Source organism: Pteropus medius, unplaced genomic scaffold, assembly GCF_902729225.1.
Source record: "Pteropus medius unplaced genomic scaffold, Ma_sr-lr_union100, whole genome shotgun sequence".
Lineage (NCBI taxonomy): Eukaryota > Metazoa > Chordata > Mammalia > Chiroptera > Pteropodidae > Pteropus > Pteropus medius.
The window spans coordinates 17,792-42,190 of NW_024345479.1; the positions used below are offsets into that span (position 1 = coordinate 17,792).

The following is a 24,399-nucleotide window of genomic DNA, read 5'->3' on the forward strand; positions in this document are numbered from 1 at the left end:
GGTTCTTCAAGACTCCCAGACGCCCGACGAGGCTTAAGCAAGGACCAGCCAATCCAGGGAGGAGTTTCAAAGAACCTTTATTTTACCATTCTTTCAGCGGTTATGTACAAGTACAACGGGACGGACGACCGGACCCCAGGGCCCTCCTGGACCCCTACAATATGACTTAGATGGTCGAGACAGGTCGCGTCCGACATCAACCCAATTAATTACACACATCCAGCCGCTCAGCCTCTACCCAGAAGCCCAGATAAAAACGTTTTAAATAATGAACAGCCTGGTTGTCTTGTACTGTGACTCCTGGCTTAATAGCATTTGAGAGTTATACTGTAAATAAACATCATTATGGCTAATGAGTAGTTAAAATCATTCATTATAAATACCAACTGGGTTAAATAATACTATTTTGCTATCCTTCCCCCTTCGAGCTGGGGGTCAGATTCTTTTTCTGGAAGTCATTTTCATGAACATATTTTAGTGTTTTTTGTAACCTCTTCAATTGTACCCAAATTCCCTTCTGTAAACAAAGCGAGGACATGCACCCCTGGAAGCAAGCTCTCCCCAACTCATTCTGGGGTTAAACCAATATTTTTTTAGTGTTTGCCCCCATCCAAGTTTTGCAAAACACCAGCCTCTTCTTCCTGTTCTAGACTCTAGGGCTAGATAGCCCAGAAGAGACTTCAGACATGTAGAAAGCCATCATGCTTTCCCGTGCCTCACTACACTCAACTGCCCGTCCCTGAACTTTCCTGAGATTAACACAGGAGCCTGCCTTTCACTTGTCTCATGTTTCTATTTCCCCCCACCCTACTGTAAATAAGATCTGCCCCGACATAAGAAAAAAGGTAACTGTTAAATTTACTTTTCCCTTTAAGAGTTTTATTTCCTTCTCTACAAGATTAGCAAAATATCTCACTACCTAAAATTTTTCCCTTAAATAGAAGAAAAACGGATGCAAAATTACTACAGTAGACACTGCTAAATAGGTGCTGGTGGTCTAATTAGCACACTCCCCCTTCCTTTCACCTAAGTGCAGAGACCCAGAAGCTAGATATTCTTAAATGCATGAATGGGCTCCTCAGAAAACAGCAGTGCCAATTACTAAGTATTGCAGGGAAATGATTTTCTCCTTGAGAAAGGAAGAACAACAACATTCCTATCATGCTCTGGGTGCCATTTCAATACCACCTTGCTACGAGGCTTGGGGTAGGGTAGAGAAATTATATGAGAGTTAATTCTTGAAAACAACTTTCAGGGTTAATTTCTTTTAAAAACTGACAACACACAACCCAATAAAAATATCCACATTAACCCAGAAAAATACTCAACTTCAATTCAAGCAGAAAGAAAAAAGGCTGTATAGGAAGTTCAAGTTATACTCTTCAATGCACTAAAATGGAGAAAGGAATTTTATCCATATCAACTGAAAAGTTGTCTTCCTACTACTCATCCAATGTCTAAAGTGAAAATTTACGTTCTGGTCTTTGATTTGCTCCAAAAAATACTGTAATACAGGTATTGTCTTGACAATTCAGTGATGAGCTCTATACAGATTCATCAGATTAAAAGGTAAGCAAGGGCATCTATCTCACACCCCAATGACAGAATAAAGATCATCTCTGAGCAGCAAAGTTATTTAATACACATGGTCACTCCTCAATAGCGGTGGCTGTACCAGTCGTTGTTGTTGATGTGAAGGAGTTCTGTCACAACCCGCAGGATGTTGTAATTGTGTTTCTTCAACAGCCTCAGGTTCAGCTGCCTGTCACAGAATCCCATTTCAAAGAGATGGGCCATCAGGGCTGCTGTCTGATCTTCAGAAACTATTGGCTGTGTAGAGTCAAGAAAAGCAAAACATTCTCTATATAATTTACATGTTTATCTTGTAAATTATTCAAAATATTAGGCAGTTAGATGTAAGGGTACAGCACTCCTGTCCACCTGATAGTAACGGGTCATCTGAGGGGAAGACAAAGAAAGCTGTTTTGGATTAAGTATGGTTTGTACCTAAAACCTGGCAACTGATGAATTGTCCTTAGAACTATAAGAATGCTTTAGAGGGGACTTTCAGAAGCATTCTTTGGCCAGATGAAGAAAGCTGAAAACAAGCTCTGCAAATCCTATGAAGATAAAAGCACTCATGATGATGGAGCAAGTATAAGCAAGAGAAGAGACTGTTACTGAAAGTTAGCAATGGATATTCAGTCAGATATGCAAAGGAGCTGGACAAAAAAACTGCTTGGAAAATTATATCCTGGGAGACCTTCTTAGAATTTTTTTTTTTTTTTTTAAAGAATAAAACTGATTCTGGGAAGAGGGAGCTGACATTCTCTTACCTTCCTCTTTGGGCCAAGCCTTTTGGCGGACACATAACCTACCTAAATCCTAACACCTGGAATACCCTAAGTCTTACCATTTACTTACTGTGTCGAGTATCAACATTTTTATGAAAATAGAGACAGAGAATACCTCCTATTTTGCAGGACTGTTGTGAGGATTAAGATGAGAGAATGTAGGTAATGTTCTGAGCACAGTCTGGCATTTCCCTCTACACCCAATTCTACTGTTCCTTTCTTCTCTCTTATTTCAGAATAAATTATCCATCCTTCTTTCCCCATGCACTTTGCTCTATAACTCATTACCTCTCGCCACCTCAGATATTTCTATTATCCTCTCTCACCTTGATTGTTAATCTCCTTTGCTACTGGCTCACCCATCTTTAAATGTCTCTTTCTGCCTTATGTATCCCTAGCTTTCACTCTTTTTTCCCTTTGTATCCAGCTATCTGAATCTGAGACATACTTGGACCCTCAAAGTCCACCCATTCGCACTTCTCTGAAGCATCTGATGTTGTTGGCCATGTCCTCATTTAAAATTCCCTTCAATAAGCTCCAGCACAGAGCTCATTTGCCTCCAAGTTCTCAGTCTTCTTTGCAGGGCTTTGCTTCTTTCCATGCATGATCCTTAAAGGCTGCTTCTTCCTGGAAAATTCCATCCAGTCACATGGCTTCTGATATAGCCTGTACATAAGTGACTTCATCTCCATGCCAAATCTCTTGCATAATCCAGAAATACATATCCAGCTGCACTCTAGATAACTTTACCTAGATGTGCCTCAAATTCAACACTATCCCAAACTGATCTAATTTTCTTCTCCTCCTGCCCAAACATATCCTTCTTCCTGAATATCTTAATGAATGCTACTATTGTTTGCCTAAGCCAGAAACTTGGGATTTATCCTTGACTTCCTTCTGGCCATTTAATCATGGTTTCCAAGTTCTGCCATTTCTCTCTCTTTATTTTTCTCTCCTACCCTTCTTTTCCACCTACACATGGATTCTCAAGTGGATTTCTTTATCAGGTCCACCAGCCTTCTACGAACAAATCTGATGTTAATTATACCCCTAAAACTCTTCAATGGCTCCTCCCACTAGCTGTAAAATAAAATCCGAACCACTTAACAGCATTCTGCTGTTCAGATCTTTCCTTGCTCTTCTCAGCCCAAATTCATCTTTCAGACTCACATTTCCAAGTCTATTTACTGGCTACTCTCTGTCTACAATGCCCTTTCCATCCCTTTTTCCTGGCAAACACTTATTTTGTCCTTAAGAACTTAGTTCAGGTATCATCTACCAGGAAGTCTTTCCTGGCCCCACCCAGGGGCCCACACCAGGCTGGGGTGTTTCATCTGTCAAAAATACGGGCACGGGATCTTACACTCTACACTATACATGTCTGTTTACCGGGCTTGTTTCACACTTGTCTATAGGCAAGGACTAGTGTCTTACTCATCTGGCAGTGCTGGCACCTGGATAGCTCCCCACACATAGCAGGTCCTCAACAAACATTAGGTCTTTTTCCTTTCCTCCCTTAAGAAACTTGGCCAAAGTCATACAGCTAGAAAGTGGTGCAGTCATGTGTTAATGAAAAACTAAACCTAAAGTTTATACTTTCTATTATGCCAAGCTACTCTCAAAGCCAGAGAGATGCCATCATTTTCACTGATGACTTGGATTTGGTTCAGGAAAACGATACACTGACCTGTGCAGTGACTGGTGGCCCAGCAAACAAGGCCTTGTATGCAGAGGCAGCGACAGACAAAGCCCCCTTCACCAGTCCTCCAGCAATGCTGCTCCCATGGTGGTGGTGTCTGTGGAGGAAAACCAAATTACCTCCCTAAAGAAACACAAACCATTATCTTCCTACAAGATAATCTAGGCTCTAATCCTTGAAAGAAAATGAGATTTCCTTGAGAAAAAAACTAGATGTAAAAAGAGAACGTAACTGTTTTCATCAGTTTTATAGCTACAAATCTTGGTTGATGTAGGGCCTGGCTTACTGCTGCAAGATATGGGCACTGCAAAAAACACACCACTCTGGTTCCCATGCCAAATTTCAGTCCCAGCTGAAAATTAATGTGGTCAAGGGCATAGTGGGGTGCTGGTAGTCTCTCTGCTCAATTATCATCTCAGAGGAAACACCTCCCAAAGGAAATATGATTTACTGGACACTGTAGGGAGGAGCCCACCTTGACAATGCTCATGAGATGACTGGGAACAGAGAGGCACGTGTGTCTAAGTAACTAAGATGCACAGCGGGCTTGACCTTCCTGCCTTCTCCTCTGGTACTAAGGGTGAGCTGAATTTGAGAGCACTCCTTTCTGATCTGGAATGTGAACACTCTTAAACATCAACTTTAGCCCTGTGTTCAGTGTCGCTCACAAGTTCTAGGAGAAATAAGAACAAGAAGGAATGACGGCTCTCCTCTGCTCTCTGGAATGGCACATGCTCTGAGAGGCTTCTTTAAGCAGAAGCAACACTAGGATATCCACCTGCTTCTGAGGAAGAGGCTACACAAGGTCCAATTACCTTGAGTGGTCATAGCTCTTCTGTCTGCTGTTTACAAGTCCTGATGAGCCTCTGGGCTCTAAAAGCAAAAGAGCTGTTGGTTAGATACAGCATCCACAAGTCCCTAGTGTTTCCTACCTCATGGCAAGGCTACTATTGAGGCAGGTGGCAATCTAATCAGTGTTTTATACAGTCTTTTTTATTAAATACTTGAAAAAAAATTTAGGTAGGTTAAATAAAACTGTTCAGAAGGCAATGCAAGGCGACTTACTGAATCTGAAAAGTTAATTCTATAATCCTATCATACGGATTTATTACTTTTTTAGTACTTTTAGGTTTTAAGGAAGAGTGGAAAGTTACTTTGAGGGTCTACTCACAACTTCAAGGTGCTCGTCTCCTTATTTTGTAGATATGAAAATAGACCTGCACGTATTATAAACCTCACATAGTGAGGAAACGTGGCTGGAACCTAGACTGATCTGCCTCCAAAGCCTGTGTTCTTTCCACTACAACATAATGCCAACCTCCATGAGGTCTCATTTAATAAATATGAAGCCAGAGAAGAGGAAAAAAAAGTATGAGAGAGAAGTACAGAAAGGGTGAAAGGGCAAGTTCCTAAAAATGTCCAAGGATCACAAAGAATGCCTGGGTTTCCATTAGAAAGGAGCATAGGAAAAGAGAGAAAGCTCAGGCTGGTCATTACCTCCTCTGATCTGATCAGGGATTGAAGAAACTTCTCGTATGGTAACTGGTAAATCCATTCCTGGGGAGCCATGACGCTGTGCACAAGGAGGGCTCCTTCAGAAAGACACAATATTCAAAGTAAGTTGAAAAGGCACCTCTGATAACAGTGAGGAGACAGTAAACAGCACGGCAGTGCCAAATTCTTTACAGAGGCTTCACACTTCTGATCCAGATCACGTCTGAAATTAGGGATCAGGTGAGAAGGGCTCTTTTTCCTTTTGGTTTCCCTCTTCAGCCAGTTAAGCTAGAAAAACTGGCTTCAGTCTAGTCACTTCTCCCCCATATCAAGTGGTGCTGATAAAGGGAAATGTCTAGTTCCCTAGGAGAATGGTTTATAGTCAAGGTTCAACCATTTTCCATACTGAGAGCAGTGACACATAGCCAGTAGAGAATTACAAATAACTTCTATCTGGTTTTATAGCATGCTTTTTCCATATCAGATTAAACTTCCTAATTATACTTTGTTTGAATTATATGAGAATGAGTTTCTGCTGCCTTTGCCCATGAGTCCAGGGAAGGTCCAGGGACGTTTGTGTTTAAAAACTGGCTCTCAACAATCAAACCATAAGTAGATAGATGATATTTAGATAATCAGAGTTAACTAAAACAAGCATTTCTTTTGAATCCAGAATCCACAAATACTGGGAAGTACAACTTTTATTCATCTAAATTCAGACTTTACTATGGGAAATAGTCTTTCCATGCTGACAAAAAACAGGTTTTGAGATCAAGGTGACTCCTCTTTATTCCACCTCTGAAGAACAGCCCAGCCAAGGGGGATGTGGATGGTACCTGGGCAGCTGTGGTGGAGGCCCCACCACTTCTGGGGTTAGGGGCACTGTGTCCAGAGTCTGTGAAGTCATGAGGATATCGTTGATGCTGTGCCCTTGAGGCTGGTTCTCCCCTCCAGGGGGTCTCTCCCCAGCCTCGACTGGTTCCTGCCCAGCCTCAACCCCAGGCTCGCCTTCAGCCCCTCGCTCCAGGCCTTGCTGCGAAAGTGCGGAGCTGTACATGGAGTCCCCCAGGGGGCGGCTGGTGTCAAAGCACTCAGGCAGGATGATGATGTAATCCTCTGAGGAAGCAGAGGACTGACTCTGAACTTCATCTTTGAGTTCATCCTCCTCATCCTCCTCCTCAACAGCTTCTTCTTCAGCGATATGGACAATCTCTGCCCTCTCATCTCCAAGTGGTCCCTCTTCAGGCAAGGCACATTTCACTAAAGGATGAAAGCAACCAATTTTAATGTATCAGCAGAAAACAGCCCCTTATCTGGTAAAACTGTGGGTTGTGAGCTACAATTATTATTATTATTTGTTTATTTATTCATTTTTTAGGTGAGGCAACCCTTGGTTGACCTCACAGACTGCAAGGACCTTGTCAGCTTACAATCCCTTATTATTTATTCATTTATTTATTTTTTACACCTAAAGCACCTGGTCTTCCTAGGTGGTCTCCCATCCACGTACTAACCAGGCCCAACACTGTGAGCTACAATTATGAAAGCCAGAGGAGAAGAATGAACAAGAGGCAAGGGCTGCTACTAGAACCACAGTTATGGCCATATTCTAATTCTGAAGCCTGTGCAACGCTGGATAGAACTGAAACTCACAAAAACAAGGTAGGCAGAAACATCCTGGCTCCTGAGAAGCACGATGAATCTTAAAATGAGGAGGCCTCATCCCTTTTTCTCTTCATGTGACAGTTAATAAACTGAGACAGTGGTCAAAGCAAAACTGATATACCATGGGAGCTTACAGTACTATGAAAAAGAAAATGTTCCATGGCAAGTTTTGTAGGACTGTATGCCTACTTTCTTCTTTTTTGCAAATTGAGTAGACATTCTAGGAAATTGGCAAAACATAGATGAGGAGGAAAAAAGTATCTATAATCCTAAGATAACTACTGTGAACATTTTGGTGTTAAGTCCTTTTTTGTTGTACATTTGTACACAAGTGTATATGGGGAAAATATATATGTGTGTATTTCAAATAAGAGAGATCATGTTTAAAATCATATTTAAAGGTATAGGTAAAACTTCATAACAGCACAAGAGATCTCCAACATTATTTCGATGCACTAGAATTTGAATTTTTGGATAGTTCTTGAAATACACAGTATTGGTTCTACCTATCTGGTACCTAGGTAGAACGATATCCAAGGTAGAATCTGAAATTTCTGTTACAAAAGAATTTGTTACAGCAGAATTTAACCTTGAGAAACTCAGTTTGGTACTCCTGCTTCTGCACACTATTGTTGATTGTTGCCTTTGGATAAAGGAGACAATTCGGCTGTCAATGGGGGGTCTCTGCTAAGGAGCTCTGTCATCTTACAGGAAGACTCCTTACTGCAGAATCTAGGCAGCACAACTGGTTGCTGTTCCTCTGTGGCTTGCAGCTGTAATTCTACCCCTGACAAAGTGCAGAAATGAGTAATGATGGCTGTTTTGCTCTTCATGTTATAATTAAAATAGCCAGGTATAGTACGTAGTCTAAAGAAATAACTATGATCCAAATTCTAAAAAAGACCACCGACCTCCATTCTCAGTGAAGAATAGCACTTCTACCTACTCAGGTCTGAGAATCACAACTCAGGCACTGTGCTGTTGGGCAGGGGATTTCAGGGACACTCACTGTGCAGGGAATTCTGTCTGCAGGGTGGGTTGTGGTCAGGGGCAGCATCCAAGGTAAGGGATCGGATTACAGTCTCACACACGAACTGGGTCCCACTCAGGTCATCTTCTGCCTCCTCCACTGAAGCAACATTCTCAATTTTCCTCTTTACTGACACTGTGGAATCTGAAAGACACGAACCTTATCTATACTTGGTGTTTAAAGTGTTGAGGAGCTTTCTCTAGTCACATACCCGTTCTCACACTATGCCATGGAGTAGCTGCTATCTGTGTTATGAGACTTCAAAAAAATGTGTTACAGAAAACCCATTTCACATAACAAGGTAAGGTTAGTAGGGGGGTATGTGTAAAAACGGGGTGTGGTATGGAAGGAAAGGATGCAAATACTTTATAAATATTTAACCCCTTACCAGGAAGTGTTTTAAATCCCGCCCCTTCACTCTCTTCCTGTATCTGCCCCAAGCCTGGTTTCTCTATTAAGGGACTGTCATGTGGCAGAGGAGACATGCAGGGAGTCATATCTGGAGAATGAAGACAGAAAAACCATCAACCAAGAAAAAACATCACATCATCAACAGGCAGGGTCCAGAAACAGCAGCTCCCAGGCTTCTTGCCTCCTACAGGGCTAAAATAAAGCTAGGTATGCTTCAAGATCTGTTATAAACAATTTCTCCAGACTACTAGGTGTGCAAGTATCTCAGATCAATCAGTGTAACAAAGATCATAAACAGTGTTTAGCCTGGAAGGTCATGGCTAAGACACAGAACCATGAATGTGAAGGAACAAAGGGACATAAACATCTAGAGAAAAACGGAGAAGGGGGTTCCTTTACAGTGGGGAGGTCTTATACAAACTTATATTGTTGCCTGACAGACAACAGAGAAAAGAAGGAAAATGGACCCATGGGTGTTGTTTTGAGAGAAATTGTGGGAGAAATCCTTGCCATCTATTTCCTCAGAACAAAATACTAACACTCTAGGCTGCAGTACTTTTGTGCTTATAAATAAAATACACAAGGTGGACTGAGTGACATTCTTACCTACGGGGGTGTTGTGGGGCACTCTTTCCAACTCTTGAACAATGTTTATATCCAACAGTTCAAAGGACAGCAGATCCTGGGGAAAAAAGAGGGCAATGTTAGTCTACCTGCGGTACACACTGGAGCCATGTTTTGTCTTGGTGGGACTTGCAGGTCTTTGAGCTCCACACCAGCCTAGATTCAACTCTGTTCAAATACATGCCTCACCTCAGTCAAGTGAGAACAGGAAGAGTTAAATGTGAACTAGCCATTCAAATAACCAAATGGCAGGAAAAAGAAAATGCAGTGGGGGTGAAGGTGAACCAGTTGGCAGAAATGAAGAGACAACTAAAGGGAAGATGTGGCAAAGCATATGAAGGAGTTTTCAATTCAAAGAGGAATCATTTAGTTTAGAAACTTGTTTCCACAGATCTCCTTGCTATTCAATGCATCTGCATGAATCAAAGTGGGCTTATCTCCAAGCTTCTGGGCATCATCTATAACTATACCACTTTCTTTTCAACAAGATAAAGGACTCTTTCCCCAATGCTTTCTGTCCATTGTCCCTCAAAGTGCTCAATCCTCCACCTGGGCAGTCAAAAGGTCTACAGATGGGATGTAGAGCTCCCTCTCGCTGGCAATATTTTTGGTCTTCTGTGGGATGCAGGTTTCCGTCTCTTCTGTCTGCTCAGTCACTGCACCAAGCTGAATTTCTTCTTTGGCCAGAAGAAAAGCTTCCTATAGAGACAAATGATTGGGACAAATTTTAGGCCCTTAACAGAACTCAAAAAGGCAAGCAGATGGTTGCTTCCCTAAAAACAAAACATTGCACCTCTATGTGTTTTAAAACTTTTTGTTTTGATATAATTTTAGACTTACAGAAAAGTTGCAAAAATAGTAGAGTTGTTATTATCCCCTTCACCTAACTTTTCATAATGACAACTTAGATTAACCATTAATAGTCCAAACCAGGACTGTAACATTGGGTAACTAAATTTAAATAGTAAACACTCTAAAAAAAAAGTACTTGACTATAGGAAGGTGCCTGAAAAACAGCACACCAAGTAACAACCAGGGCGAGACTTCACTAGTACTTAAGGCACACACACGAGGGGTACTCAGGAGGGATGAATGTTATGGAGCAAAGCCATTAGGTCCAGTAGTTCCACAGGCCAGCCAGGTGACCCTGCTTTCCCCAGAGAAGCAGAGACTGGCCACGCATCATGACAAAGAGATACAAAAGCACTGAGGGATGCCTGCACCAGATCCTAAGGACATGAAAACAAAGCCCCTGAGGACAAGTCCAATATAAGCATATGTGTGTTTTAGGGGGAGGGAAAGAAGCTAGCCTTTCCAATTTCTGAAAGATCAACCAGCTGTGAGTGGGCTCTTTTAGTTCTGGTCACCCTTCCAATGCTCACCTCTTGCTGGCAGGTGAGATCACCAGTTTTGCTTAAGCTGATCATGCCCTTTTCGATGTTATCAGAGCTGTCTGTGGAGGGGAAAGGGTCCACTATGATACTGCACCAGACCCGAGGTCCAAACTGCTGGCCTTTGTGAGAAAGACGCCAATGGGACGTGTACGTTCCCTCCAAGGCTGGGGCGATGAACTCCACAGACACAGTTCCCACATGGCCAGCCTTCAGGCAGGGAACCAAAACATCCTTCTTTTCTGTAGAAGCCAAAGTCAGGTTTCCCCACATGAACTTGAGCTGAAAAGTGACAAGAGAAAAAAAGCTTGTCAGCTGAACGCGGTCACTTTGAATCACTTCATCTTCACACTTTTGTGGGAAAAATACCTTTGTGTCTGTACTCCACTTTACATTTCCTGTATTTTTCATCCTCCAGTGTTTGATAAACTTGGTTCCTGGCTGAAGGTGAGTCCCATCAGGCAAATTCTCATCCACAAATGCTGCACTGAGGGTTGGCATAACTGGGGCACAGGGTTGCAAAGGGAGCCTGAACAGAAATTCAGATAGTCACTTGCTGTTGGGTGTGATGGCTTTTGAATATCCAACACTGACTGTGGTTCAAGAGGTTAAGACTCTTGAAGATGTACTACTAATAAAACTTTTTTTAAAAAACAGAGAACAGAGCTGACTTCTGACCTAAAAAGCTATGGTGAGGATAACTAAAACGGTCTATAAATAAAACAAGTAGAATCAGGCTCTTAAAATATTTGTTCCTTTTCTATCAAATCCGGACTGCCTCCAGTAAAGAGAGGTCATACCAGTCAGTTCTGAACCTTACTGGTTTCTACCTTTCTGAAGAAGACAAAGCAAGTGTCAAAAAAAACCCCCTACCAAACCACCCTTAAGAATGCTAGGATAAGAAAATGAGAAATTTTAAGGATTTGGGTGTTGGGGGCTGCCAATATCTAAGAGAGGTGCTGGCTGAAGGTCCTGTCTTAGAGGGCTGGACCTTAAGTCTTGGCTCCCACCATGGCCCTGGGCTTACATCAGGGTATTAGAATGCAGCAAGCTCTCGGGTCGGCCCAAAGGAGACTTGGGACTCTGAAGTCCATGGATCGAATTCCACAGATGAATCTTCCTGTGGAGTTTAAGCTGCTTTTTAAGTTCCTTGACCTCTGCTTTACGTTGTTTCTTTTCAGCTCGCAACCTTTGCTTTTCTGCTTTAAGAAAGTTCTTGTCAACCTGTTTCTGGAGCCTGTGAGATAACAAATGAGTCTTAAAAACAAACTTCACAAATTAATTTTGAAACTATTTTGAGCCACTTGTACTCTCCAGTGTCAGCTTCTAGTTTAGTTTCTTAACCTCCTTCTATAGTTCTCATTTCCATTTCATTAGCTTTGAATAACTGTCCTCATCATGGCACATCAACTAGAAATGAGCAGGAACTAAGAAGACTATTTGTAGTTCTGTAATTCACTGCGTGCCACCAGAACCAAGAAGCGGATCAGAGAACAAGCATCCCATGTACACATGGTTTACCTGGCTTGTTCCAGAGCAGCAGGAAGACGAGGAGCAGAAAGCCTTGAGTGAGAGAATGGTTCAGAGGAACCCACAACAGGTCTCCGCAATTTCAGCAGGACGTGGTTGGAGTCGTGGGCATATGGCCTTGATTCACAATCTTCACAGATATTGTAGGATGGACACTGGCTATGGGGAAAAGAATGGTACAGTAGGAAGTACCTGAGGTAGGGAGATATGAGACCAGACCTGCATATCTGCTCTACTAACAGCTAGGTGGTAATCTGAGCACACCACCCGACCATATCATGTCTCAATTTTCCTCATTAATAAAATGAGGACAATAACACTTAACCTGTATCTATTTCAAAGGACAATATGAGAGAAGGCGAGAAATCAAAGCATTTGGAACAACAGGGAGATAATTTTTGGTGATCTAGTTTTGCTTTGGGGAATATAATTTTGTCTGGCTCTGTTAATTCAAAAGTACGCCTGAACACAACAATCTGAACAGTTACCTTTCAAACAGTTATTTTGTTGAGGGTGAAGAATAGTTTGTTCCCAAAGCAGAGCTATTATATCTGATGCTCAGAGGTAGAGTAAACCCAATATCCCTTTACCTACCCCAAATGCCAGGAAGGCTTGCTCTAAGGTCTACTAATAGCTGTTCATTCCCAAGTTACTGCTTACCTGCACTGGTAGCGCACACCAAAGATCCTCCTTTGGCAGCTGCTGCAAGCAATATGCCAGTTGAACTGGTTTTCTGGCAAAAACAGTGTTTCCTCTGAAACTGGCATTGAGACTTCTGAGGGACAGGAACCCAGGGATGGGTTCTGGAGGACAAGCTTCTCATGTAATTTCTGTTCAAGCTTCTCGACTGTTTCTTTAACCACTTGCTCTCTAAACTAAAATGTAGAGCAGAAGATGGGGGAAAAATCCTTCAGTTCCAATATTGGAAAAGTCATGAAGATATCAAATAGACCTGAAACGTTGATATCTCTGATATAAGAACATAATAAAATAGCTAATAACTACTGCACGAAGTAACAGAAACATAGCAAAAGAAGGTCTTCCTTCCACAGCTAAACTAGTTCAAAAAAAACAACAAGAAATCCTTTTGATGAGTTAATTTCCACCTTCCTCTTTCTCAAGCATAGAGATTTGTCCCTTTCCCTTACATCCTTAGAATTAAACTTTTTCTGGTACATCATTTAAAAAGTTAGGAGCTTTCTTGACTGGAACTGCTGTAGTTTGGAGATTATTAGCTACTAGAGGAAGAAGCCATCTGGGCTATTTCTTCCACATTCCACACACTGCTGCTAAAATCCAAGCCAGAGAAAACACTCACTGTCTCCAGGTAGCTTGTGAACCAGTCTGGGGGCTTGTCTTGAGGCTGATCTAAGTCACATGGAGCAAGTGGAAACTGCTGCAAAGAAAACACAATCTAAGATCTTGGAAGTTACCTTTATTTCTACTTAAAATAATTTTCCTGAAATATATTATTTTGAGGTTTCTTTTGTCAAACATAAATATGTGGTCCAAAAAAAATAACAATAATATAAAGGAGTACAAAAGGAAAATAAAATCTGTGTGTCATCCTATTTGCTCCTCTCCAGGAGTGCTACTGTTACCCATTTCAAAAAGTCAGACAGAGATGGTCATTACAAACTCCTAAGTTTTGATGAAGGGCTCGAATCTTACACCAGAAACAATGAGACATAAGGTTAGAAAAATTGTAGAGACAGGAATGGTCCCTTCGTACCTCTGCTGCAGGCTCCTCAGGGGTCTTCATGTCTGATCCCAAGACTCTCACCAGTGAAGAATAATGTGCAAGTGGCTTCTTCCCTGCCCTCGCGACTGGTTGTTTTTCTGCTACAACTGGGGGTGCAGCTTCATCAACTACACAATAGCCTTCATGGACTTGCATTTGCAGTTGGTTTCCCTGCTTAACTGCCATCTGAGAGCATATGTTATGAAATAAAAACGTATCATGTGAGTCTCATTTCCCAAATGAAAATGCAAAGAGGTGTGGTGAATTATGCTGGAAAATGTTTGTTTTATTAAATCAAATAACATATACCATGTTAACACTCAGCATCCTGTTTCTTTGCCAAGAATGTTAACTAGGAATGGTTTTGCTGTTACACGAAAGTAGGTTTTTAGTGCAGTACTTTACCAGGTGAGATGTTTTCATTAACTGGATTACTACTTTTCTGTTTGTTTTTACGTAGGACTCCATTTATGGATCTAATCTCAACTTTTCGAAAAGTCAATCTCAGACTACCATAACCCAAGAAAGAAAGCTATATCATATAATTATTTTCCCGTGAAAGTCTTTAGGAAAGCATGTTTAACCATAGTATTTTGGAAAGCATTTCCAAAATAGTATTTTGGAAAGTATTTGGTCACTTATTTTGAAGAGCATCTTCTTCATTCTATTTTAAAACCTTTACTTCAAGGAGCCTTTGAGATTTCATGAAGGTATTCCAGTGTCCAAGAGATTAGGAGTCAAGTCCACAAAGTTCTAGCTCTCCCCACTTGTCATCCAGTGACAAGAACTATTCTTTTATCTACTTTACATTTCTTAACATTCCACTTTAAAATAGCATTCCATGGCCAATACGTTTGAAAGATATTACGTAATCAGAGATCAGCAAACTTTTTAAAGGGCCACATAAATTTTAGGCTTGCAGGCCATACAGTTTCCGTCATAACTACTCAACTCTGCTAATGTAGCACAAAGGTAGCCACAGACAATACAACAGGCATGGCTGTGTTCCAATAAAATTTTATTTATAAAAATATATGGCCAGCCATTGGCTATAGTTTGCCAATCCCTATTCTAGACCATAAATCAAGAAGCTTTTAGTAAAATGTGTGGTAGAGTCTGTGGAAAAAATTGCTCAAGAAATGACTATAATGAAATGTTTCAAAATATAAACAAACATGGGATCTTAAGTAGTAAATTGTGTGTGTGTGTGTGTGTCTTGCTTCCTGGGGTAACACAGGCTTATATAAACTCTGGACTCCTGAGGTCCAAGATTTCTGACTGAATAGATAAAATAGTGACTGTGGAAAAGGTGAAAGAGTTTTGAAGATCTTAGAAGACTTTTTCAAACTATTATAGCTTCTGAGAGTAAGGAAAGAAAAAAGCCAGGAAGAGTTGGACAAGAGTGAAGGGGTATGGGGGAATAGCATAAGCAAAGAGGAAAATGGAAGACCACATGAAATTGGGGCAGAGGGAAATTATGAAGCATGCGAAATTAAGATATGGGTATCTCAACTAAAGAGAATCCAGGGAAGGGCCTGAATATCCAAAACCAAGAGACTAGCTGGTAATTAAGGATTTCTGAGTAAAAACCAAGAAGACATTGGCCAAATTATTGAAACAACTGGCACCAAAAATAGCATTCTGATCAGAAACCAAAAAGGGTAAATCTAGCTCCCGACTAAAAATTCTTGCCTCTCCCTCTCTAAACCAAAAATGATTATGGAAAATAGCTTAGTCTTGGACTAGAAGTTTATAAAGGATAGTCAAACTTTAAAGAATAAAGAATATCTTTAATTACGAAAGTGGTAATGAATGGACAGCTTACACACCTTAAAGAAGTGACTTCAAGGAATGCTCAATTCATCACTAACAAACAAGAGATTGTAACTGGATGCTTTATACCTTAAATTCTCCCACGTTATACTGAAACATTCTATAAAGAACAAGGTGAAGGAAGGAGATGAAAAATGTCAACCAGAAAGCATTGTTCCAGAGTTCTTTGTATTTTTAAATGCTAGGGCAGTGGCACCAAGACCAGCAATGAGAGAGAACAGTAAATAAAAAGAACCTTTATGTAAGGAGTTGCCTTTTGCTGAGTGGTATGCCCTATTCATCAGTTTCTCTAAAAATAGGTTTTTCTGTGTTTATATTGGTTAGTTTCTCTCTCATGTAATGGAATTCAGGTTCAAGTTTCAGTCAATAAATAATTTAAAAATTATTTGGGAAAAAAAAAAAAGAAGCAATAACCATTACCTTAAGTGCTTCTTCATACTCTCCTAAAAGGACAAAAAATACATACTGTGATATTTCTTCGCCAGCCCAAAAGATTCTGTTAAGTAAAACCAATCCGTACTTTTAAGAATTCTTAGTTTACAATCTTTTATTTTTTTATTTTTTATTTTATTACCATGAACCGTGGCTCCACTGGGGCACGAACCCAGGACCTTTATGCATGTAAAGCAGATGAGCTAACCGCTACACTATGGAACCACATCCGTTCACAATCCTTATACATGTACAGCTACTAACTTTTTGCTGACAAACTCCTTTCTCATCCCACTGCAAACAGAAGCTACTTGCAGGTTTGTTCTCCCCTTAAATCTCTCTCTCTGTGCCACTGGAGCCTTCCAGTTATAAAACTTCCACCCAGCTCACTCACACTAGGCTTAGAGAAGCTCAGGACTCAAGGGAGTTAATACTATCATTTCAGCTGGTTTAAAAAAGCTTTTGGGAGCCATCCTAGGAACCTAAACTTCAAATTTAACAGTGTTCCTGTGGGAAAATGTACTCTAACCTCTAACAACCAACTATCTTATAAATAAGCTCCTGGAATACCACTTGTTTATAAATTAGCACTAACATATATACCAGATCAGAAACAAATGCAACATACCAGGAGAACAAGTTATGTGTGTTGAACTGGGAGGCATGTTTTCAGATTACCATGTTAAATATAAGAGAACCTCCCACCAGAGCTGTCCTTAGACTTCACTCCAAGGCACTGACCTACGTACAAAAAACTGCTATAAAAATCTGCTACTTTTATTTTATAATGCTGATGGATGAGTAAATGCAATATCAATTTACTATACACAAAATCCCACTCTAAAATGAATATTGCAACAAGATTGTGTAAATGGAAAAGCATACGTTCAGGATTAGATTAAGGCTTTTAACGCACCTTGACTGTTGATGGATACCTGTAAAAAGAAAAAAGCAATAGTGAATTATAAATCTATCATCAAACGAACATTTCTGTCACTAGGACAAGCCTCACAGGACGGATATAAAATCTCAGGTAAGTGTTCAGCTTTTCCAATATTATGAACTAACTGACTAATGATAACATAATTTTATTGCTTAACTACTGTATCCTCCTTTATTTCATGTACATTATGCAGCAACATAACATAGTGGTTAGGAGCCTGGGCTCCGGAGCAAACTTTTGTGCCTTTTGGCAAGTTATTTAACCTCTCTGTGCCTTAGTTTCCTGATGGGTAAATAAATGAGAACAATGTACCAAATACATAGTATTGTTGTTAGACTGACACACTGTAACCACTTGATAAAGGTTTGTTATTATTATTTTATTATAAACTAAATGGTACCTTGTGATATATTTGAACTTAAGGTCACTATATAGTTTTAAAAGTTCTCTCCCACATTTTCTTCTTCAATGTTGCTTCCCTATTTCCCAACTCCATCTCAGATGTCACAAGTCAGCTTAGAATATGCAATCAAACATATTTAAACCACTACACAAATGAGATAAACACTATTCTGAACTTTTACAGCCCTACACCAGTCTTGAGAAATAAGATCCCTATTCCATATACCTGGCCAAGGGTACCATCATATACTTTACCTCTTCATTTTCCTCATCCAGATATTTTATTTGAATAGTGTACAGGTCAAATGAAACTTTTACCTGCAAATGAAATGTATACACTATATGATCAAGATATCAAAAGGGTAGTTTGTGACATAAATCTAGAAGTTATAAAGAACAGGCATATTTCATTATATAAAAATTAAACATTCTATGTGATAAAAAAAAAACAAAACAAAAAAACCACACATAAACAAAGGCAAAAGACAAACAATAGACTGGGGAAAATATGTGCAACTCATAACAGACAAAGGGTTAATATCTACAATACAAAAAGAGCATCTACAAAACTGCTAATCATAAGATTATGCCTAACAAATATATGAAAAGATGTTCAACCCAATGGTAGTCAGAAAAATGCAAGTTAAAACAATGAGATGTCATCTCGACAGAATGGCAAAAAAAAAAAAAAAAAAAAAAAAAGAAAGCCATTAACATCCAATGCTGTCAAAACTTTAGGGCGCTGTCATGTATTTCTTTAAGGTGCTATAATTCTTCTGCAAAGCGCCTGGTAGTATTCACTAAAATTTAAAATCACGTCTTGTGACCCATTAATCTCACTTTGGAAAACTTTATCCTATAGAAGAGCACATAAGTTATATATACAAACAGCTATCCCCTGCAGTTCATTTTATAGTGGTTAAAAAAACCCCAAAAACCTTTTGACCTTGAGTCACTATCACTCTTCCCATTATGTAAATTATGAAACCCAAGGTTCAAAGCATTCGCCAGACTTTAATAGTCTTAGTTAAATCAGTGACAGAGTCAAAGGTCCCTCCCAACTAGAACTCCTTGATCTAAAAGAATGTAACTTGACTTATATGAGCTACTCCAGACACTTCAATGCTCAGACACTTTTCAGGAAAACTGAAATGTTCTTTCCTATAATATTTCATAACAATGATTATACTTCTATACATAAATGAAATTCAAATTTGTCGTAATTGTAACTTTTGAATTATCTACCAGGCAAAATAAATTTAAAAAATTAATTTAAAAAGTACAATTAGAAAAAAAAAAACCTTTTGACCTTGAGGGCATTATGCTAAGTGAAGTCAGACAGAGAAACACAAATATTATATGATTTCACTTTATTATATGTGGACTCAAAAAAAAAAAAAACCAAACAACAAACTCAGAGATACAGTGAATACACTGGTGGTTACCAGAAGAGGTGGGAGGTAGGTGAAATAGGTGAAGGTGGTTAAAAGGTACAAATTTCTGGTTATAAAATATATAAGTCCTGGGGATGTAATAAACAGCATGGTGACTATGGTTAATAATACTGTATCATATATGCGAAAGTTGGTAAGAGAGTAGATCTCATAAGTTCTCAATAGAAAAACTGTATAATGATGAAAGTTAACTAGACTTATCGCGGTAATCATTTCACAATATATAAATATAGAAACATTATGTTGTGTACCTGAAACTAATATGTCAATTATACCTCAATTAAAAAAACTGGAAACAATCTTGCAATAAGAAATAACCACTTTGGTACAATACCATATTATTTGTGGACAATCTATAACTTTAAAAATAATGAGCTTGGATCCTTACCTATTCATTCAGAACTATGTATATAATATACTGTTGGGTAAGAAAAGCAAGCTGCAGAATGTTTATAGCATAATCCTAATACAATATCTATATGAACATGGGAAATGTATCTAAGTACATACAAGACTGTTAACACCGATTACCCCAGAGAGGTGGAAATAGTGGATGGGAGGCAGCGGGGAGTGGTGGGATATTAACTTTTTCTTTATAGGTGTTTGGATTTGTTTCACTTATAATGGGCATGTATGACACTTTTATAATTTAAAATCTACAAAAAAGAAAACAGGTAAGCTTTCAGCTCATTTAACTACTAGGAAAAAAGGTAACTGTGTTTGATTTTCAGATCATTTGACAAACAAGATCTAACTTTCTAGATAACCGTCAGTCTAGGATGGTATAAAGTAGTATTTGCTGGAAGACAGAAGACCAGATCAAACCATCTTTTGTAGTCTCTCTACCATTTCTTTTCCTTTTTAGTTACCAAAACACATAACCAGATAAAAGGTTTTTACAAACCAGGTATAAATAAGTTTTTACCAAAGGGTTTTGTTAGACAAAGAGTGATACATGAAGTAAAACATTTATGACTACAGATCGAACAAGAGTACAAAGGGCAAACCAAGAAGAAAAATAAAGATGAATTTCTGTCTAAACACCTGTAGGGTTGTTTTTTTTTAGGGGGGGGCAGGGGGGGTTGCACTCAACTTATTCAACCTCTGACTTAGCAATAAAAACAATCAATCAGTTCTTGCAAAACACAAGTTATATCCTTGATGAGTCACAAACCACAGTCACATATTAGCTCTCAGGCAAGAGGACATTCTTCTGGGGCCTCGTTAGGGTGGGGCCCATATACTAATTCATTCCTCAGACTATTTCTAAAATTAATGTTTTCTAAGTCCTATTTCACTTAAAAAAACAAAACAAAACAAAAAAACCCTTACTTTCCTTTCTAAACTCTTCAAAAGGAATTTATTTGTTCCCTTTATTGAGGCACATCTCCTATATGAATACTGAACCCCTGTCAAAAATAATTTTCCAAAAGGTTAATATGACAGGCTTTGCAGCTATGAAACCACACTGCTAAAAATAGCTACCTTTAGGGAAAAAGATCTATGTTTAAAAGATGGAGAAACAAAACAAAATTAACACTCACCATAGCTTCGACATCAGCCCATGTTGTGTTTTCTGGATCGGAAACCAGAAAGCTTTGAGTTTCATTTTTAAAAGTCACATTTAGAGTAACCTGTGGTTCCATACTGTGAGGCTAGAGCCCAGAGGATGAGAGAGAAAACACATTAGAAAGGGTTTGGACTAGGCTAGGAGGACACAGCAGTGAATAAGGCAACATCTCTGCTCTTCTCAATCTAGTGGGTGGTTTAAAACAAATCTCACAGTTAAATGTTTGTTAAGAAAATGTAAATTTTGGTCAAGCCCACAGAAACCATCTAACATTCCTTAAATCCTTTAGGATTTTCTAGAACTTTATAATGATTGGTTAACTAAACAGATACCTACTATCTGCTAGTAGCAGGATACCAGATAAATCAGATTAGGTCTCTACCCTCAGGGAATTTACATTCTTATAACTTCAAAGCAACATTCTACATTTTCTGAGAAAAGCAACCTTTTTCCAAATTGAGCAACTCAGGTTTTCTAAAAAAGATCAATTTTAACAATTTAGAGGCCAAAACACTAGCCAAGAAACTACAGAGGTAGCATTCAACATCCTTCATTCAAGTTCATCTGTTTTGTAGTCTACTTTTTTTCTTGTATGGAGAATTTTAAACATGTATAAAAGTGGAGAGTAATGAACACATTACTCTCACTTCATCTATACCCCTACATACCTCCCAACTCCCCCATGTGGAGAGACTGTAGTCAACTGTTGTAACCAAACTATAGCAATCTAATTTTAAAAAAGATGATTATGGGAAAATTTAAACCTATACAAAAGAGACTATTATTTATTAAATCTCACTGGATCCATCAGCTATCTTCCATAATTAGCATCAACTCAGAACTAATCTTGTTAACAGAAATATCCTTTCCTACTGGATTATTTTGACAGACAGCCATCATTTCATCCATAAGACAATTGAGTATGTACCTTTAAAAGATAAGAATTTTAAAAAACAATCACGATACTACTATGATGCCTAAGAAGTTAACAACTCTTTAACTGAATGTCTATTTTTAACTAAGGGTTTTGTTTACTGATGAGTTGTTAGAGGTTGGTTTGGTTTTATGACTATGAAAAAATAGTTTAAATCTAAATATAAGTTGTAATGAAAAATATCAGCTTTTAAACATATTGACAAATTTTTAATAAGCATCTATAAAGATCAGATTCTGATCTAAGCACAGGAGTAGATGAACAAGATTAAGTCCCAGGGGTTTATAGTGTAATGGGGAAGAAAGCACTGGGTTGAAAGAGCTGAGTACAACACATCCCTGCCACATTACTAGCCATATAACTGAGCAAGACATTTAACCCCTGAGCTTTAGTTTCTTAATCTGTAAAATAGGTCTAATATCTCTGCTTTCACTACCTAATAATGTTATCATAAGGAACAAATAAAAATGTGTGCAAGTTCTTCAAAAATGTTACTCAAATATAAAATTATAATAAATCAGTCTTTGGGACCTAAAGTAGTGGTTTTCCACAGTATAATGCGCTACCCTGTGAAACAACACAACAGATACTGTCATTAAAAAAGAACTTGAAGATCTGAGGATTAACTATCTTTTTTAAAATTCAAAAAACAATTATCCCCCCAATTTTCCCATTCTTTATCTGCATCTAAAGCCAAGTTCATCGCCAAATGATACTGGTTTCTAGCACCAATCCTGACATCTAGTATTCATTCATATGGAATGCAATTTTGGGGGTCCTTAAAACTTGGACAGAATTCCTGTCAACTCCCTAGAATCTTAGACAAAAAAAATCCAAGAAATTAAATGACTATTTGTCTGCCCAAAGTGGGTCTGAAACAGTCTCACTTTTCAACTTCGGAAACACTTCCACACTTTTGAGAGTCCAGAGGAAACTAATCTTTCTCCCTTTTTCTCAAATTACACAATTGGAAATTTAGATACTTTGGAGCTCATCCAGCTGGTAGGCTGATGAGGAGAAAACAGGAAGTGGGAGAGGCTAACTTAGCTAAATAATAGCCAGATCTTCATAAAGAACGGCCTGCTTCCGTTTGGCTTATATATGAAAATTCTTTTAGCAAGAGCATTAATCTTGAACTTGTGGAAACACCAAAGCTATGGTTAGGCCCATCTGTCCCTGTAAGTTTGAATCCAGTAAAGTCAGGAAGCTGGGGCCTAGCCTTCAGCTTTCAAAACTGGCATTATTTTAAGTTCATGTCACTGACTCACTTTTGCTTGGCACTAGTCAGCTTTTCCTCTATTCGGTTAAGGATATCAAAAATTCCTTTAATGACGCTGACCCGAGAATCTGAGCTTTAGACTACTGAGTCCGCCAGAGGCCTGTGTAAGATGTTCTGGGCGTTAAAATGTGTGACTAGAAAACTAAGTGTTTGACTAAAAGTCAAAACGATGCCTTTGTAATACCAGAGGTCCCTGACCAAGGAGACTTTGATGAGGTTCTCAAAAAACGGAGGGGGATGGCGTGAGGAGACTGAGCGGGTACTGTCATTTTTTTTTTCCCCTTGCGGACTTCATACTAGTCATCCAGTTATCGTTTCCTAGCAATCTTATGTCCCCCAAACACTGTCACCATCCCTTAAGGACTTTGTTTTCTTTGCCTAGGCCCTTTTTGTGCCAGGGAGTCTCGGCCTTCCATCTGGAGAAGCGGGCGTTCCGAGCCACCGATCCCCCATCCCTACGGCAGTATCTGCCCCCTCGGACCCTAGAACATGAACGGCTCTCCCATCCGATCACTGAAAAGATCGGCTGCCCCTAGACTTGGAAAAAGTCGCCCCTCTTTACAGGGTTGCTCCCTTGAGCTTCCCCAAATCCTCTCTGTGCGATATGACCTCACCCCTAGGTAACCGCAGCAGCTTCCTTACCAGCTTCTCGCCCCCGGGGGGCGCCTGCCAGAGGCCAGTGCGGAGACCGGTCGCTACCAGATCATCTGCTTTCCCGGCAGGATGAATCTAACATGGCGGATAGAGACAGGGCCTAGTCCCCTGTTTCTCTGAGTTTCCGACAAGATGATTGGCTCTTACCAGTTGTTCCTCATAACTACCACCCTATTGATTGGTCGAAGATGCGCTAGCGGAGGCGGGACAAGAGCAGCCTGAACCTCACAACAATAACAAACATTGGGACCGAGGGGCGGAACTACGAGTGCGCAGCCGTGGGTCGGGGCCCATTTCCCCTTCCCAGTTAATTCGGCGCCGACTGCGTTCCCTTAGTTCACTGACCTTAAAGGACTACTTACCCGAGACTCGCGGGGCTGGCTGGGAATTGGAGTCTTCCTAGGACTTGTAGGTTCTTTAGCTTATTCTCCGCTCTCAAGATACGAAAACATAACACTCCAATCCATGTCTGTTGACGTGCATAAGCGTACGGAGCTTTTTAGATTATCAACTAGGTTGCCGTGAGAATCGTGCCCACTTCCAGTGTCGGAAGTTCCTCTCCATAAGACTACAGTTTCCAAGGAACACAGTGACGAAGGCCTTTTGATCCGCAATGCATGCTGGAAATCGTAGTTTTTTTTTGCCCACAATCCTTTTATTTACCCAAACTGGAGACTTCCATTGCGGCGGAAAGTGTGAGGGAACGGGGCCTCTTCTGGCGAGTGTTGTAGACACTATCTTTCGCTCATATTCGGGCCTCAAGGATTCCGACTTGGGTACAGGAACCACTGTGACGTAATAAGACGCCCTTGGAAGCGTGGAGGTGAAGAGGCGGGCGCCTAATAGAAAACTCAGAATTCTGTCTCTTCCGTCCCTTTCTAATTACGTACCGCAGGGAAAGAATGGATGACCAATCCGGAGCCCAGAGAGCCTCTCGGCTCTTTCTGCTCCGCCCTTCC

At 39.8% G+C, this 24,399-nt stretch overlaps 1 protein-coding gene across 6 annotated transcripts; it reads right to left on the minus strand.

Annotated features, from left to right (window-relative positions):
- Nucleotides 1-60: 60 nt before the first annotated feature.
- NBR1 (NBR1 autophagy cargo receptor) lies at nucleotides 61-24,272 on the minus strand. Of its 6 annotated transcripts, none has more exons than XM_039873365.1 (21): nucleotides 23,803-24,272; nucleotides 20,548-20,658; nucleotides 17,805-17,867; nucleotides 17,121-17,139; nucleotides 16,193-16,215; nucleotides 13,931-14,125; nucleotides 13,517-13,594; nucleotides 12,859-13,073; nucleotides 12,190-12,357; nucleotides 11,696-11,905; nucleotides 11,038-11,197; nucleotides 10,660-10,950; nucleotides 9,827-9,976; nucleotides 9,260-9,335; nucleotides 8,631-8,741; nucleotides 8,222-8,386; nucleotides 6,384-6,807; nucleotides 5,551-5,645; nucleotides 4,869-4,926; nucleotides 4,042-4,150; nucleotides 61-1,830 (listed from the first exon to the last, which is right to left on the minus strand). In XM_039873365.1, the coding sequence occupies exons 2-21, from the start codon at nucleotides 20,647-20,649 to the stop codon at nucleotides 1,657-1,659; spliced, it is 2,886 nt and encodes a 961-aa protein (XP_039729299.1). In that variant the 5' UTR covers nucleotides 20,650-20,658; nucleotides 23,803-24,272; the 3' UTR covers nucleotides 61-1,656. The 6 variants fall into 6 exon arrangements, with proteins under 6 accessions (XP_039729299.1, XP_039729300.1, XP_039729298.1 ...); XM_039873366.1 differs by lacking the exon at nucleotides 23,803-24,272 and adding an exon at nucleotides 23,429-23,586 and having other exon boundaries at nucleotides 13,517-13,591; XM_039873364.1 differs by lacking the exon at nucleotides 23,803-24,272 and adding an exon at nucleotides 23,429-23,585.
- Between the last annotated feature and the right edge of the window lie 127 nt (nucleotides 24,273-24,399).